This window comes from Aphanomyces astaci (genome assembly GCF_000520075.1).
Source record: "Aphanomyces astaci strain APO3 unplaced genomic scaffold supercont1.112, whole genome shotgun sequence".
Lineage (NCBI taxonomy): Eukaryota > Oomycota > Saprolegniomycetes > Saprolegniales > Verrucalvaceae > Aphanomyces > Aphanomyces astaci.
The window spans coordinates 61,059-79,654 of NW_009798375.1; the positions used below are offsets into that span (position 1 = coordinate 61,059).

Sequence of the window (18,596 nt, forward strand, 5' to 3'; positions counted from 1 at the left end):
CAGACAAGGATTGAAGTTACATAGTTAAAGCTATATATATGTGAGTGAAGCTGGAAGAGCTCGGCTTCACATCCCTCGACTACTTCAGTGTGTCGAGGGCCAATAGCTACCTTGTTTTGATCCTACACACACTACTTGAAGGTTGCATATATTGAGAGATATGACAAACTTCAATTAGTGCAGCTAAGGTTGCACTACTTACATGTATGCATGTCTTTGGCGATGATAATTATGGAGGTTCTAGAGCTAAGCTCACTTCTGAATCCACCTTCCTTTGAGCCACTACCCCTACATCTGTGTGTGTTGTGTGCCAACGTCTGTTACATGCCAAGATCGCCAGCTTGATCATTGCCACCCTCTTCTCCGCGGCTGTAGGTGTATCGAAATCATTGCCATCTTCACCATCGATGATTCCTCAGCTAACCACTCATCTCGCAGGTAGCGCTTGAATGGTGCCATCACCCCTACGACCAAGGGTTGACAAACTGACGTCGCATTAGGAGGTAAGGGACACAATAGACTTCCCAACTCATCGTGAACAATCGTGTAGGACTCGTCAGAGACGTGGGACTCGAAGTTGTCCAGAAGAATGACCGACGGCTCATCGATGGCATCGGCAAGAACAGATCGAAGGTATGCTCTCCACACAGTGTTGTTCATCCATGCCTTCTCCTGAACTGCATAGAAATGACCTCGAGGGTACGTAGGCAGTTCATTCAATGCAATACGGCCACCCGGTGAGCCCCGAATGATGAACTGGATCAGCAGCTTGGTGCCATCAGCCTTGACGGTAAGAACCGCAGTCATTCGAAGGGAATGCTTTTCTCCCGTAGCGATCTTTGGCTCACCACCTTTGACTGACCAGATATACTTCGGCGGCATATCGTAGTAGAACCCCGTTTCATCCACGTTGTACACGGCATCAGGACCAAACCCATGGTACGCTCGATGGTACATCTCGGCAAACTCATCACGTGTGTTCTCTAGGTCCACGGTCTTGGGCTTGCGTGTGGATGAATGTTGGCGTGTAAATCCTTTGCGTATCATGAACCTCTGTAAGAGGCGTAGCAGTGCATCGTATCCAGCTCCAGGCTTCTTTTGAGAGAGGTAGACACGAAGCCATCCGGATTCATGTCGTTTGATCCAATTGATGGCGTGGGTCATAGTCAGCGCCCGCTCTTGAGCACGCATCTCGTTAACGAAATCAACAAGACTCTCGGGGTCCGGAAAACTTTCCCGTCGTCCATCTGGTTCGATCTTCTTTTTCTTCTTGTTTCCTTCGTACGCGAGGATTTCTTCTCAATTCTTAGCCCAGGAGCAAATAGTCTCGCGTGGAATTCCAGTAGCTTTAGCCGCATAGGTGGGATTCATGGTGTCTAAGATGCCCAGCATGTTGATCTTATGGGTTGCGCATGCCTAAAGTTAGTAGTGATGACTGCACGACTCCTTCGGGAATGAGAAGGTCACACCAACGCACAAGGTTGAAACACATAGCATTGTCGGTCGGTTTGACCTTTACCGGTGCGCCATTAGCGTGGCAGTCGATATTTCCAAGCCACCGACTTACGACTGACTTGCGTAGATACAAAGTTCTTATGCGCTGTATCTACTCTACGTCGTTTCGCCACTCGCCGCCTGAACATTTGGCCACCACAGTCACTACGCGACAACAATTTTCTGCGCTCCGCTGTCATAGAGCTGAAAATGGACAATGAATTTTAGGACGCATCATTGGTTGATTTTTCTCTGTATTAACCAATGTCAGTGAAGGCAAAAAGTCGTTGATATTTCAGCGGCTTGTGGAAAAAGCCTAAAACCGCTGACACAAAAGTCGCTCCGAACACGTCCTTAATAGTACTACTCTGGTCCAAAACAGTTGTCATGTTAGACTTCAAAGTGAAGTATTTTGTCCTAAACTTACTCATTCGCGTATCTGATTGGTGTACTCCGGAGTAAATGCAAGTTGAAGATCTCTTCTTTGATTGGCTACTTCAAGCTGTGCAAAATTCACACTCTTGGCGAAGTTATCGAAGTTGAAAAATGCCCTTCAAATTGGCAAAATATTCAATCACCCGCCAGAGAATCAAATCTTAACTTCAAGGGCAATACAATAACCACATGAACAAGTGGGCGAGATGGGGAGGTTTAAAGTTAAGCATTAACAAGGCTCGCTTCTATGATGTTGCATTTATTGATATGATCAAACATGCTCAAAAGACACCATACGCCATACGTGACCGTAGCACATTCGGTTGACGTGTGTCGACGACGAAATCGCACCTGAGGATAAACGATGCCTAGTTCTAGCCATTTTAACAAGCTACGGCATTGTATTCCACGAACGGCGCCTTTATTTACCTTCCGATTTGCTTGTTGTGGTTGATGTCACTTTATATTTTTAGTATAAATAAGCTTTAATCATATTGAGATTTGTAGAGCATTTACTAAACATGTATATATATATACACATGTGGCTAAGTGATTTATTTTAAGTATACAAATTACAAGTCAAAGAAAACTGCACCTTCGAAAATATGCAGCACAACAGCTACTCCGCGGAGTATTTTGGACCACAGTAGTACAAAATTCACAGTAAAAGATGGATGGATAGATTTGGCAATTCAGCACTAACAATGACAATAACTAACCTTAAAAGACTAACTAGGCATAGCTCAAGCGCGCCTTCTCGGCATCGGCGAGGTGGCTGTCCTTGTGTTGGTGGAGGGCAGCAGCTTCGATGACGTCGGCGCCGCGCTTGGACGAGGCCATGCCGAACTGCATTTCCTTCATCACGACCAGGTATGCGATCAAGTTGACAAGCGACACGATGCCGACGCCGTAGAACATGTACTCCAAGTTGCCGCCGTCGTTCAAGTCGTCGGGAATGTACTTTTGGAACACTAGCGTGAAGATACTCGTGACGTTGGACCCCATGGACACCATAAACAAGTTGATCGCTTGGCAGGTACTCTTGAGGTACGACGGCACTTCAGTGTAGAACACATCGAATGCAGTCACGTTGATGAGGCATTCGCAGAGCGCGACTAACACGTACATGGGGATGCACCAGCCCCATGCGATGTCGTTCATGGGAAGATCGGAACTCGCGTCGAGGATCACGTCGAGGGTGCTGTTGGTGGCGCTCGCGGGAACGAGGAGGACGCCGGAGTTGCGGCGGACGGTTTCAAACCCGCCCGAGTAGAACATGGTGAACGTGGACAGGATCAACCCCGCCGCGACTTTGCCGAACGCGGACGCTTCCTTGCCGGAGAACTTCTTGTAGATGGGGTAAACGACCGTCTCGAGGAACGGAATGAGCACCACGATGGCGATGGGGCCGAACACCCCGAGCACGGCACCGGGCAGTTGCGTGGCATCGCGTTCGTTGCCGAAGCGCAAGTCGGTTTGCTGCGCGATGGTCTGGAAGTTGGCGTCGATTTGATCGTACACGCACTGCCACATGACGTTGAACGCGGCGAACGGGAGCACGCGCACCACGAGCTTGATCTCGTCGATGGACAAGTCCTCCTGGTTGCCGCCTTCGGACTCCTTAGCGAGGCTCATGTTGTCGTATTGGCGACCAAACCACACCCACATCAACACCCCGATCAGCGACACCCCGCCGGCCACATAACTCATGGCGAGGCGCTCGTCACTTCTGTCCGTCAAGAACACAGCGAGCAAGTTCAAGAAGAACGACAAGATGAACGCGATGAACCCGAACACAGTGTACCGGGCAGCGGTACTCTTGGACGAACTGGCGACCAGCACATGGACGAGCTTTGACATGGCATTCGAGCTGGGGGCAATCTTGATATACCGGGAACTGCCGAGGAAGAAAAACGCCAGCGCTAAGATGAACACGCACGCGCAGATGGTGAACGTGGCAAAGTATCCGTATTCCTTGGGGATGAAGTCACCCGACCCCTTGACGCACAACGTGGCCAGGTATCCGTACGAAAACCCAGCCCCGACGTTGATGCTCCAGTAGAAATAGCTGAAGAACACGACCTTCTGGGCGCTTTCACGTTCGTCGTCGGGGTTGAACTGATCAGCGCCGAGGGTAATCACGTTCGACTTGATCGCGCCCGTACCAATCCCAATAAACACAAACAACCCCACGATGAAGATGGCTTCCGCCGTCTTGGTGCTGCCGTCAAGCGATAAAACGCTGGGATGCGCGGCAATTGCAAGCAGTATATCACCGATCATGTATACCGTGCCGAACACGGCAATCGTCTTGAAGCGGCCCCAACGTTCGTCGGCCATGTACGCACCGAGCAACGGGGACATGTACACGAGCGACGTCCACGTGCTCTTGATACTGTTGGATGAGACGCTGGACCAATCGAGTTTCTTGCCCATGAAGTTTTTCAACCCTTGGTTGATCCCATAGTAACTGAGACGTTCGGACAGCTCCATCAGCAAGATGAACCCGCACACTTGGACGATGACGTTGGTGTATTTGACGGGGCGGGCGTCCCACACGGACTTGTAGCCGCCGCCGACGCCGACAAGGGGGGTCGCAATTTTGTCAGTCATGGAGGAAGGAACAGGCAAATTCAAAAGTGAGACCGATGAAAGAACCAGGGCAAACTGTTGAACCGTCTGTTTAGCACGTTCTCAACAATCAACACTGGAAATGATAGCATTTTTTGTATGCGGCCCCTTGAAACTCGCTTGGTGACGCATTTTACTGGTCAAAATCAGCTTTTGTATCGTACCCTGGAGACATTTAATAGAAAACCGCCTAACTCACGTTACATACACAAAGCGAGGTGGAATTATATTTCTTATCCACGCAAATACTAGTACTAATACCAAACTTGGCTGAGACAACTCACATCTGTCAGTTCCGATGTTTCGACAGTTAAGGGCGACTGTGCAACATGTACACCATGTATCTATCTGGTCGTGTAGCGCGAGTCGATCGATGCCTTATAACGTCACCACTGGAATGGGATAGTAATCGGGTGGAATGTTGGAGCAGTGTAGGAGCATCTAGCTTTATTGAATTAGCCGCGCGAATTCGCGAATGTAGAATACAGTACTTATGCATGTGAATGTTCGTAAACACTTTAAGCTTCGATTACAGTAGTGACTTCAGCTGGAACTCCAGCTGGTGATGGTGAGAGCCCGTATAATAAACGAGCCACGTAAATACAAAATCTTAGTTAATAGAATACATTTCGACATTAAAAATTTGGGAAGCCAGGACGATGACGAGAAGACAGTGTATTTTGACGATCCAGCTAACTCTTCATATACCAGAAATCCCTTGGTAATGCAACAACTACATGTACTACGCAATATAAGTTACCGAAGCGAATTTGGTGAAAGCGTACTCAGATTCGGGTGATCAAATTTGCTTGTACTGTACTACAGTACTGCAACTGAGGAGCTGGTATTCTAGTACTACTAACAATATCAATTCGATAAATCATCCCCTTCCCCAACATGACAAAGTATATTTCGACCAAGTACCTTTCGAAGAGGTACTGGTAGTATTCTGTACCATGCGTGGAATTTTGGTGACATGACATAACGGATCCATTTCACCAGCTTACTGCGCATGAAAAGCAGCCACCTCGGCACTTCAAAGCTAACGTCTCAGGGAGCAAGACGACTTGAATTCCCTGTGCTGATTCCATACGAATTGCCATATGACTTGTAATCACTGTGGACCACCCCTTCACTACATCCACTCTCCAGAATGAATGGCAATCACTACGTCAATGTACAGTTTCTTTCGTTTTCTTCGTCTTCCGAACATATCATTGGCTGTCTCTCTGAGCTCAACACAACGTGGGCCGCAACGAAAGCTGATTGCATGAGACACATTTCTTGAAGCTATAACAACGATATGATAGATACTATGATACAGTGACTAACCCCGAAAAACGTCAATAAATCTGGATACCGTACCGGTACAGCCAAGACTGAGACTTGTTCGAATTCAAACTAGTAAACGCTGTTTAGATGAGGCTGTCAACCCTGGGGATTTACTGAGCTTACAGTTAGTAGCATCATACGAGGGGATCCCGGGGTTACAGGGTTACGGGAAGAATATCTGCTGAACGGTTATCAGGATTTTCTAAAGATGTTAGGTAGGTTCGTGCGAAAACATCCAGATTTTATCCATCATTTTACTTGGAAACTAGAGAAAATATGTTGGGTAAGTACAAACGCGACATTTCTCAGTTCGGAATGTACACGATTGTAATAATTTAAATTCACGTACGGTTGGTACGAGCTTCAGCTACGTCACCGAGATTCAATATCGTAGCTAACGTTACGCTAAGATATCAGAGCTACACTGTAGGAGCAGCAGAATAACAGCATAGCTGAGGTGTAGTTGCAGATCTGCTTCCAACTTCCTGTTGTGCATGGCGCTGCAAAAAGACCTATGAGCCTTTTTAGTGGTCGGCTCATGGTCTCATGATCGGTAAGGCGGTTAGTCTCCATTATGTGCAGCAGGCCGCCATTCGTCGTGCGGTTGTACGCATTGTCGTGCGGTTGAAATATGTGCATTTTTGGCGCATTTTCATTGGACGAAATGATTAGACTTACAATAGACCAGAAAATGTAATTTGTGGTAAGAGACCTCAGTTTACAATTTTCAGCCTCCGCAAGAGGTTCCTGTCCGGATAACGACGGGAGCGAAAACACTTCCCTTGAAATCCACATACTAGTACAGGCCATAATTTACAACGACATCCATGATACCTCGCGGTAACATCACGGCCAACTTCTCACTTACACCAAATGCTTCATCGATGTCCCCTTCCCTAAGTAGTACAATTCCCTCATTAAAACAGTTCCACTGTTGTTTATGCTCAGACCACCTCACCCCGGAGAGTAGCATCGTATGTACTCACCGGGGGTAGGACGGAGTCGCAGGCTACATGGCTACTGGCGAAAAGGTATATCCGGATGTAATAATTCCCTCATTGAAACAGTATTTCGGGCCAAAACAACAGTGGAACTGTTTTAATGAGGGAATTATTCTCCCCAAGTATGGAGTAAATGTAGAATGCAACAATCTCATTGGAATCTTACTAGTAGCCAGCTAGCTACAACATATACACGGCATCTTGTGAAGTACCATACTACTGTAAACTGCCTCATAAAAGGACGTCGAATCTTCGTACAGCTACGTGAATTCAAATTAATACTCCGACTTGCACTTTGCTTCCCATCCGAGCGGGTTAATACTACATGTATTAATATATTAATACATGTAGTATTAATATAACTCCTAATAGTACAATCGTGTTCTTATTGAACGGAGAAATGTCGCATTTGTACATACCCAACAGATTACTCGGAGTAACTGTAGTATGGATGGAAACTATGGGAAAACGTTCAAGAAATCAAAATAGTACCGTTCAGCCAAGACTGAAAACCGTTCAAGCAAATTTTCTTCCCGTAACCGTGTAACCCCGGGACTTCATCCTACCCCCGCTCGCACATACTTCGAAGTATAATGCTAAATCCCCGGGTTAAGCGCATCACCAGTGGTTAGCTATAGCTAACCACGGAGATACGCTTTAGTATGAGTTGAGGTGATCAGAGTACAAAACATATGCCTCATCTAACTAGAGTTTAATAGAGTTTAATAGATTGAACGGAATTCAGATTTGTTGAACGTTTTTCACTGTAAGTTAGTATGGGAAACGCACAGAAAATCTGAATACCGTCTGAGAACTGAGATTTAATCTGTTGCGTAAGTACAAATGCGACATTCCTCCGTTCGGGAAGTACACGAACGATTGTATTAACGTTAATTTACAGTTAAATTGACGTAACTACGTGCTTCAGCTACGTTAAGGAGATTTGCTGTCAATATCGTAGCTACACTGTGGAAGCTGTAGAACAGCTTCCACAGCGTCGCGTGTACCTACACAACAACCACTAGCAACAATGGGGGTGTTGCATTGTATAGCACCTGTCTGCACTGTTGTTCGTTACTCTTAACTCATTACAGTTGTCCTCCAAGGTTTGCTCCCATGCAATGACATAAACTATTGCAGGAAGTTGATGACATAAAGGTGATACAAAATATTGAAATTGAAGGTTGTTTTGGGTGGATAACCAGTGATTTACACATCAAACTCAATTAAGCAATCACTCCAGCTAATGTAAAGAGACTGGAGGTGCTCCATCAACGGCGGTACAACCACCTATGGAAGCATTTGACTTGATCGAGTAGGTTCAGCTCGGTGGCGATTTGGAGCCCCTTCCTCGCGATTAACTGGCCAGTCACGCATGCATTCTTTGCATTCGCCATGAACACCCACTCGACAACTTGTTTGTCCAATTTAGGGTATTTTGGCCCCTGAAAGTTGTACCGACCCATTGCCGACTCCTCCTTTATGTTATTGGTCTCGATCTTGCGCTTGTCCCTCAGGATTCGGCGAATGGTCGTGATGTGGAGCGTGTGGCCAAATTGTTCCTTGACCCACTGCTGCACGACAGTTGTCTTAATGGGCACGTGATACGCATAATACGCCCGAATCAAGTTCTTCTCGTGAATCGAGAGTCGCTTTCCTTGTTGTTTGCACTGCGGCATATTCTCAAATGTCCTCATAAATTAAGCCTGTCAAAGTGAGGTGAATGCAGCCTCATGTTCAAAAATTTAAACCTCGTGTCAATTCAAATCAACCCTTGAAAAGCTATATGGTTTTGTTTTATACGGGAATTTCGTTTTGACCTGGGAGCAAGCCTTGGAGGACAACTGTACTATATTATTTGCAAGTGAAACTCAACTAAATGACGTCTACCAGGAAGATCTACATATTGATAGGTGGACACTTCGTTACTACAGGTAACTGCATTGGAATAGGATAACAGTGGTTCAACAACCATATACAAATTTTCATATAAAATGGAGGTGAGTCAAAACGTGGGTGTTATAAAAATTTCGACAGATTTATTAAAACACAATACAGTACACAATTAACAGTCTCGGATTGGCCAAATTGTAACCAATTGACATTGCTAAAAACCACGTCGCATACAACAGCACACAAACACCAACAAATACTAGTACCTACATTACTTACTGTTAGTAGTACAACTGAACAACATTTGGCAAGACTTTTTCAAACGCACTCTCATTTAGCTACTAACCATACCCCAAACATTGATGACCCGCTAAGTTTCAAACGCTTTGCTGCTGATGTGTGAACTCTTTCTTCATACAGCCATACTTTACGACACATAGCCTTGAATGGCAAACTCTCAAAGCGTCGGACATACATGCGAATGCTGCGGATGTTGAAGCGTCGGTAGAACCATTTGGCCACACGTTTTGGTTGCATCGTGAGAAAGTTTGAACGTGAATGTCTTGTGATACTCATCAGCCAATCATTGCTTGCTATATTTGAGTTTTGAATCGTGCGTGCCAGGTGGTGTCGTCGAATATGACGAATGGCACTTCGCTATTTTGTGGATCACTTCTTGGCTAAAATGCAATTGACTGAATCCCTTTGATATTTATTTGGCCAAGTATATAAATATGCAAGTACCACTGTGATCCAATTCCAATGCGGTTACCTGTACTGTGCATTGACAAATTTGCTCGAACTACGTTGTCACTTAGCTTCGACAGGGAATCGTCCGTGGTGTTGTGAATGCTAGCCCGTCCAATTCGATTTACCGGTGGCCATGTATACATACAATTATATGGTATGGTCACATGAATTTCCTTTCCTCGGAGATACACCCAGTCCATCCGTTACTTTTACACCCTTAATCCATTGAATTTTGAAGGCGCTCAAACAGCGCATATAACTTTCCGCGGCAAACTTTAAACCTTAGCAGTGGAAGCCGAAAAACTCAATGTAACGTTAACTCCATCGTAACAATGGAAATGGCAACAATTTTTCGCGTTATGAGCGCTTAATAAACCGTCTCACGAGTGGCGAGGTTTAGTTTGAGAGGGTTTGTAGCTAAGATACCATGCCAAACCTTGGTTGAGACATATGGCCGCCAATCAAGGATTAGCCAAGAACTTTGTCTTTTCACGTGGTGGTTTATACAGAAATACCGCATGATGTTGCTGCCAATCACCACCAATATAAACACTACCAGCATTAATCCTGCCAACGACTATCGGTGGCGATCGAGTAACTGACTGATTTGGCCTGTGACAGCACGGGGGCTTCCTGTGGTGACGAGCAAACGCGGCAGGTACAGGTGCATCATTACGTTCGCACCACAGCTCCAGCTAGAGGGTCATTTGCAAGATTTTGACGATTAATCACACATTAAAACGGTGTAGCTATCTTGTAGGCTCCATGAGGGAGTGAAGGTTGCTGACGTCTCCCCAGTCCTTTCGGCTCTCCTGGAAACCTGCAACCTCAGGCCATTGACCAGATCGGGTTGGGAACGCAAGGCAGTGGCCCAATATTTGCAACATTCGCCTTACGGGTATTGGCAGCGAGCGTACCTTTACCATCCGATGAACCAGCTGCCGCGCAAGCAACTGAGGATGTTGACATTGGGTTTGATGATGCCATGAAGGTACTTAATGCACCGGCGTTGCCAAAGCCACCGACGTTCAAGGGATCAACGAAATCCAAGCTTTGCGCATTTATGCGCGAATATCAACGATACATGTCGCAAATCATGGCATTGCAATCAACGGGTTATCGTCCGTTTTTGATGTCAGTCGGCGGGTGTATTGACCTGTTTTCAAAGCGACGCATCGTTATGTTTGACTTTGGGAAGTCACATGGCAATGTGACAGAAGCCGCGTGGGTGGCCTGGTTCATGGAGGCCCACGATTAAGAACCTGTTGAGTTGGATGCGCTGAAGAAGCGCCTTAGGTGATCGTACAGTTCGACACCAAGATCCTCGACGCAGACAGTCGAGTGAGTCGAATCCTTGACAACTTGATGAAACCCTCAAGGCGGATGGCCAAGAGTGGGTGCTCCATCAAGATGGGAAGTTGGTGGTGGGAATCATCACCAAAGCGATCAAGCCAGCATCAGTCCAGCTGGCCGTGACGAAGCAGCTGCAACTGCAGCGGAACAAAGTGCTCAAGTCAGATGTGTTTTGCTACGTCAAGTGGCTGCGGCAATTCGCCATTGGGTACCAGCTGTATGGCGGCATGGAGGAAGAAAAACCTTCGAAGCTACCGGCAGAGGAGCCGCGGAAGGAAAACTCGCGGCCTCGTCCACGTTTCAGCCCGGTCCGTGAAGAAAAGCGGCCCAGTGGCGTGTCTGTCGCGCCTCCTACTTGGTGTGCCGATAAAATAGACGGGTTGCCAAAGCGGCCGAAGCCCAAGTGCCTGAAATGTCAGTCAACGGCACACCGAGTGCGGGAACACCCTTGCATTACAGATGCCGAAGTAAAGAAGTTGATGGACGACTTTCATCAGCCGCGCCGTCGGTCGGTGAACTTCGTGTCGAGCACGAATCCTGCGAACAGCATGGAGTGCCAAGCGTCGATCGAGGACTTTCTCACGCTTCCTAAAGTGTTGCTGGACTCTGGGTCCGACGAGACGTTGGTGTCGGAAGGCCTCCTCGTGGGACAGACGGACGCCGTGGCCTATTGCCAGTCCGTGGTGAACCAAATGTTCGGCGAACTGTTGTACGCCGGGGTGCTGGGTTAGTTGGACGATCTGCTGGGGTACGCAGACAGCTCGGACAAGGTGTTTGTGTTGTTGGACAAGGTGCTGTCCATCTGCGAAAGTTCTGCCTCAAGCTGCAACCGAAAAAGTGCGATTTCTTCTTGAAGAAAGCCACGTGGTGCGGAAAAGTGATTTCCACCGAAGGGATCTACCATTCCCCTAATCGAGTTCAGGGCATATGTGCACTGGAGACGCCAACGTCTGGCGCCGATCTGTAACAATTTGTCTGCACGAATTGGATGCGAAGCTCCATCCCAGCTACTCGGAACTGATTGATCCGCTGCGGGGCCTGTTGGACGTAGCGGCGAAGGCCGCTGGTGGGTCGAAGAAAACGGCGCTTGTGCGAATCAAGTTGGCTGTCGTCCGTTGGGCGTTCGAACACAATGTGTGTTTTGCAGCGGTCAAGGACACGTTGCGGCAAATGGTGCCGCTGTCGCATCCATCTGCAGACAAGATCATCTGCCTTTACACCGATGCCAGCGACACGCCATGGGGTGCCGCCTGCACCCAGTTCCCGCCCGAAGACCTGGAGTTGCCCGTGGAAGAACAACGGCACGAGCCGTTGGCGTTTTTGAGTGGTGGGTTTGGCGGGGCAAGTGCCCGGAGCGGACGGTGGAAAAGGAAGGGTTTGCGATCGTCGAGTCGTGCAAACGACTGGAGTACCTGCTGCTCCGGCAGCAGGGATTTCGAATGTTCACTGACCACCGCAATTTGCTGTACATCTTTTAACCCGCTGGGTTACAACAGCAACATGGCTCGGTACCAAACCCACACGTCCCAATGGTGGGCTATGGTGATGACGAGCTTCCCCTACACCGTCGAGCATGTGGCGCGGGAAGCGAACGTATGGGCGGACCTGCTCATCCAGTGGGTGCCGCTCCATTACCTGCGGAAGTGGCGAGAGTGCGACAACTGGTTGTTGTCTCGCCCCTATAGAAGGCAGCCTGGAAAGCTGCCGGTGAGGACGTCCCCAATGTGACATGGAGCGTCAGCGACGAGTATTACGTGACCGTCGCTGGGAAAATTTGGATCCCTGAGGCCGCAGTGGATCTGCAGCAGCGGATCTGCATCATAGCCCACCAAGGCGTGGCGGAGTGGACGTGACAACCCAAGGCGTACTCGAGCGGTTTGAGTGGCGAACCGCAAAGGAAGACCTGAATGCCTTTGTGGGCAGTTGCTTACACTGCCTGTGTGTCGACGGCACGATGGTGCCGAGCCCCTGGGGCGCACGTGCATGCGGAGCGCCCAAATGAGCTCATCCACTTCGACTGGCTCCAACTGCCGCCAGCCGCGAATGGCTGGAAATATGTGCTTGTCGTCAAGGACGACATGAGTGGGTTTCGTCGTCTGTTCCCTTCGGCAACGGCCGACGCGGAAAGCACGGTGAACGCCCTGATGGATTGGTTTGCGACACATGGCATTGTGTCGTCATGGGTTTCCGATGGCGGAAACCATTTCAAGAACGAAGTCGTGGGCAAGGTCAAGAGGATGATTGGTGCCCATCACCACATCACAACGCCGTACACGCCGTGGGCGAAAGGCACGGTGGAAGTCGTTAATCGACTTATCCTGCGAGGGTTGAAGACCCTGACCAGCGAATGAAGATTTGTCCGGACGAATGGCACCGTGTGTTGGCCCTGGTACAGAGCGCGTTGAACGACCAGCCGGCGGACAGTCTCGGCGGTGTGGCTCCAGTGACGGCGTTTTAAGGCTTGCCGTCTACAACGCCTTTAGCTGGGTTGTAGACGGCAAGCCTTAAAACGCCGTCACTGGAGCCACACCCATGAGCTGTTGGACTTCCATCACATAGTCCGAGTCGACCAGCGATACGCGGTACGGACCTTTCCAGTTGAGTCCAACTTGTTGGGGAACTTGATGATTTTTCCCAATAGCACAAAATCGCCCAGCGCAAACTTCGCCAAGCGCACATGCGCTTTCTTCTCGCGGCGGCCTCGTGCTTGCTGCCGCAACTTCTCGCTTCGAACCGCTACGTCGCAGTGCCTATTTTCCATGGCTTGTCGCAGCGCGTCCATGTGCTTTTGACGCGCCTTCGAGAGCTTCGCCACACCACTTCCGCTCAAGGATCTTGAAATTTCCACTCAACAACAATCAACAACAAGAGTCAGTTTCCGCCACAAGTGTGAGCTAGCTTCATCGAACAGGAGTCGTACCTCTTCAATTTGCGCAAGATACTCGACTACCTGTTAAGCCCGTGTGGTTTCCGTTTGTTTACATGTAATCGAAACCTAGTGCTTACTTCAACCAAGTGGCTCGCGAAAACAAGGCAACGTTAATATGTAGAGCAATTGTTGTTGGCCAGGTTGATCCTGCCCTGCACTATAGAGCACGTCTCGGATGACATGAATGTTTCAGGCGACATCTTGAGTCGATGGGGCTCAGCTTTGGCGAATCAACGTGTTGAAATCATTCACTTGCCGATTCAAGTGGCATTTCAATTGCAAGACGAGTGCCTGACAGAAAGTACGGTCAGCGCATCCAAAGGTATATTGACGACTCCACAGGGCCTGCCTCGAAACCCCCCGTTGTTCCCTATGCAAGTAAAAAAGCTACTAGGTACATACTGTACAACAAGTATTTCCTATGGTCCATGTGCAAATCATGAGTATGGTTACATAACAAGTACGGCCCTGTGGACGAAATGTGTCTTGAGTAATGGCAAGTCTAGTACGTACGCTAGAATTCGCGCATGAAGGCACGTGCCAACCCGCCCCCCATCAGCCACCGGATAACGAAAACTGTGGTGTATATGAAGGTAACACCCTTTGCTGTTATTAGTACATTTCAGTATATCGAGACTCTCTTATATGGACAAAACGGAGGTGTTTTCACTTATGCTCTCGGAGGTCGTATTCGCCACTCTCGATATAGACATGTGAAAGTTAACTTACATATTCGCACGCGAGGCTTGCTGGGGGTATGAAGCGAATGCCTGCTTAGGAAAGATAAGAATACGTCTTTTTTCTAGTCTTTATTATTTTTTTGCATGCAATATCTACTTCTTTTTTGTGGGGTTTCTCGTTGTTTTCACTTGCTACATCTACATCTATGCAAAGTTAAGGCCGGGGCGCCAATGGCTTGAAGCGAGCAATGCGGCTGAGGATATGCAATCGCCACACTGCCATGTCGTTATGCTCAAAAGTGCCAGTGCTGTTCGTCTGAATATATTGCTTTGCTGCAATACAAACAAAGACGCCGCAATCGTAATCGTTGGGTCGCTTGGGTCCAGGAATATCCATCTCGTGTATTTGACCTCGACGCTCATCCAGAGATTCGACAAAGCGTTGCTATTGCAACGGGTCGTAGCATCCGTAACGCTGGGTGACAAGATTGACAATGCCAAGCATCCAGTGACCAGGTACACAGATCGGAAAGATCACACATTCCGTGTGCAGCCCGTAGGACGACCTGCCAATGATTCGGGTGGCTTGCTCGAGACTTGAATCATTCGTCATGCTCTCATAGAAGTGCCTGTCCAAAAAGGCCACGCTCGGTGTAGACTGCACTAGCCTTTCCATGAAAAGGTCGATCACGTCCTCGCCAATCCAGGCATTCAACTACAGCAGCGAAGCCAAGTTGACATGGTGAGCCTGCGCCGTCGATACGTAACTCAATCTCTCATCGCGAGATAGGTCACGCCTCGCTTTGCCTTTGTTTTGAGGAGGCGGAGAACTCAGCGACAAGGTGGCAAGGACATCGCCGATGGGGGTGCTTGGATTCTGAAAGATGGTTGCGAGAACAAGTCCTCGGTACGCCCAACTGAAGCCTGTGAACATATCGCAGAAAGCACGGTGCATGGTAAACCTCGCTGCATCACCGCCAAAACACTTGACTTTGGTTGGACCCTGGCAACTTCAATTGTTGAAGGGCTCTTCTCCATTCGATCCAACACAGTCCGCTTTGGCCGAGCCATTGATATCTCGTTTGTTGCAGGAGTGCTCTCCATGAGGTCCAAAACACAGAGTTTGCGTTTGGCCAGCCGAGCGACTGCTACTGGAGCTGCAGGTAGAGTCGACTTCAAGGCGTAGAAATCACTGGAGCTGAACACGGCAGTGTTTTCGTTGCGGGATAGATACAGCGCAAACAGTTGCTCCACCCTCAAGCTCTCTGTAATTGTGCCGTTGCTCGGCTGAAAGTACTGAATGCATGCATTGGTCAGCGGCTTCAGTGCTGAAAACCCATCACGCTTGGTCAATCGGGAGATGGCGATGTATCTTTGTTGACAAGTGTTGACAACCTTGTTCGTCTTGGAGCCACGTGCTTTCCAATCCGCGACAACAAGCGATTCCATTGTCTCGCCTTGGATCTTGTAGATTGTCGAAGCAATTGCGTTGACAAACGGCAACTTCTGCAAGCTTAACTTCAATGTTCGTTTTGAACCACAAGGGCTAGGCGTCAACGTCACTTCAGTTGATCCCTGAGGCTTGAACATGAACACGGGGTACATGTCAGCTGGCAGACAGTCGTGCAATCCATCTCGAGGCAACACGTCAAAGTTCTTTGGACGTGTGACTCGAACAAACACAACTGCGGGTGTACTGTTGGGTATCAACACCTTCAACTTCGATCCAGCGTCCTCAACTCGGGATCCTGGGCGAATCTGACGTTTTTGTTCAGCACCACAATGTCCTTGTACGACCACCACAAATGGAAGTCCGTGTCTTCGCAGAGATCGAACTTCAAATCGGATACGTTCAGAAACGAGGAGAATTCATGAAAGTATTTAAGGTACGTAGAACTTCTTGATATTGTGCAAGTGACGAAAATCATATTCTCATGGCCTGGATCACTGAGATTACTAAAGTATAGTCAAAAATAGTGCATTGAATATCTTGAGATAGGTTAATTAATATAACGCATTTTGAACCGCCTTCGGAGCCCAAAAAGTACAGCAGGATGGCTACCTTCTTCTCGAAAGAATGGTTACTGTTGCGCGTTCGGTGTGCAATCATGACACCACGCAACGTGGCCACCAGCTTCGTGAATGTGGCCTGACCACAACGCAGAATAGCAAGGAACCGTCTCTCTTGCTGGGGGAGTCCCAGCATGCCGTCGAAGTCCACGTTGGTTATGGCGGGTACGTTGTACTTGACTTGATTGGACAAGGTCGCCACAGCAACACAAGGTGGCTGAAACAGCAGGAATGGTAGCAGTAAGCACGAGGTGGGCATTGGCCATTGAGATAAGAGTTTTGATTCATCAATACTGAAATTTGATTTCAACCAATAATATTTACTACACTGAAAAATATTCAGTACCAAAGCGTTGATAAGCGAGGAGTCGACGTTCCCCGACCAGGCCCTTCCTTACATGCCTTGGAGGTAGGGAAAAACTGACTTGTTTATGGAATTTGTAAGATGGCTGGCCTTACTTCTGATTATTAACCAATCAATATGCATCATGGTTTCTTTGCCATACCATAACGACTCGGACGTGAAAACCATTCGGACAGAGCTTCGGACACAGAAATATTTGAGGAATTAATACAATTGTTGCATACAAATTTCAAGCTTGCTTCACGTAATTAAAATAACGATGATAGGATAGGTACAGCGCAACTAGAGACTGCACGTCAACGACAACCGCAAGCCCTTACTAGTAACACGTAACCAAGTGGTCATGCTCAAATAGGTAAAGCGTTAATGATTACTACGTAGTACAAGCACTACTTCATCCTTCACGCTCGCAAGGGCTGCCAGTAACTACACTGTACTGCAGGTTCATCAAATAACATATGACAATTATAAAAAGAGATATTATATTCCAAAATTACCTTGTATATAAACTATATTGAGACAAGAAAATATAATTCTATTTGACTGAAGTATTCCGAATGTCGCAAGTCAACTTCTGCTACGAAATTCGATTACATTCTTCACGTGCTTTTGTTGGGCGATTTAGATTTGGCTCTAATGGCCTGTAAGCCGAGAACTGGATAATCGAAGTTAGTGTATGCGGTCGAATGAAATCGAAGTGCGTCGAACAATGCAAATTGAAGAATGAGAATTGAATCCATCGCAACACGGGTTAGGTTTAACACCGCAGCCAACCGACTACTCGTACGGTAAATTTATGCGGATGAAAGTGTCGTTCTGCAGTCATTTCCCAATTTCACTCGTAGCCGACACTTCCTCGGTGTTCATCAACACCATCCAATACAAGGAAATGAATCGCATCTAACATGTTTAGGAACTGTGGCGACGACGACAACAGCGACAATGACAACTACGGCGACAGCGACGATGACAACTGCGACGACAGCGACTTACGGTATGTTACTACATCATTCGGCAATATCAAAAAGTACCTCATTATCATATTACATATCAGCTGTAGTCATCCAAAGTACAGTACTGGTGTATTTCAAAACCATCCTACGTAATGAAATCTATCACTACTACTAACTTGTTTAGAACGGACACTCCAACCCGCGTGATCCAGACAGTGATAGAGGAGGGCGACAAAACTACTTCGCCCGTGACAACCCGAACCATCTAACACCAATGCCAGCCCTCTAAACATCAACCAGTATCAACGCTAACAACCATTGTTATATAAAACACGGTGTTTGTCAACACCATACAATGTGAAGAAATGCATGGTAGCTATAATAATGAATTGGAATAACGTTGCACTTCTAACAGTGGTTGTGATATCGCACACACAGCAACATAAACCACCAGTGCTACCTCGATGGGCGTCTATGCCCATAACTAGGAGAACAGTTATAAAGGCGGTGACCGAACCTTACAGTTAACATAACATACATGTTTCAATTAATGGAACTTCGTGCATTCTATTCTCTGCTGGATCGTTTTTTACCTTGCTTCTACATATGGTGAAACTTACAAATCAACAACACCTGCTATCTACTTCAAGGTGAGAATATCTATTAATAGAAGGATCGGATTTGAGATATTAACTAGACATCGCACATACC

At 47.6% G+C, this 18,596-nt stretch overlaps 3 protein-coding genes across 3 annotated transcripts; 1 reads left to right on the forward strand and 2 right to left on the reverse strand.

The window, feature by feature from the left end:
- Positions 1 to 2,661: 2,661 nt before the first annotated feature.
- H257_17626 (hypothetical protein) lies at positions 2,662 to 4,542 on the reverse strand (the record flags this gene model as incomplete). The annotated part of the gene is made up of 1 exon (XM_009846491.1): positions 2,662 to 4,542. One exon carries the CDS (start codon positions 4,540 to 4,542, stop codon positions 2,662 to 2,664), a length of 1,881 nt encoding a protein of 626 aa, XP_009844793.1.
- Positions 4,543 to 15,213: 10,671 nt separating this feature from the next.
- Positions 15,214 to 16,103, reverse strand: H257_17627 (hypothetical protein; the record flags this gene model as incomplete). Its single annotated transcript, XM_009846492.1, has 2 exons — positions 15,214 to 15,422; positions 15,461 to 16,103. The coding sequence occupies 2 exons, from the start codon at positions 16,101 to 16,103 to the stop codon at positions 15,214 to 15,216; spliced, it is 852 nt and encodes a 283-aa protein (XP_009844794.1).
- Positions 16,104 to 16,575: 472 nt separating this feature from the next.
- Positions 16,576 to 18,154, forward strand: H257_17628 (hypothetical protein; the record flags this gene model as incomplete). Its single annotated transcript, XM_009846493.1, has 3 exons — positions 16,576 to 16,733; positions 17,846 to 17,926; positions 18,070 to 18,154. The coding sequence occupies 3 exons, from the start codon at positions 16,576 to 16,578 to the stop codon at positions 18,152 to 18,154; spliced, it is 324 nt and encodes a 107-aa protein (XP_009844795.1).
- Positions 18,155 to 18,596: the final 442 nt, after the last annotated feature.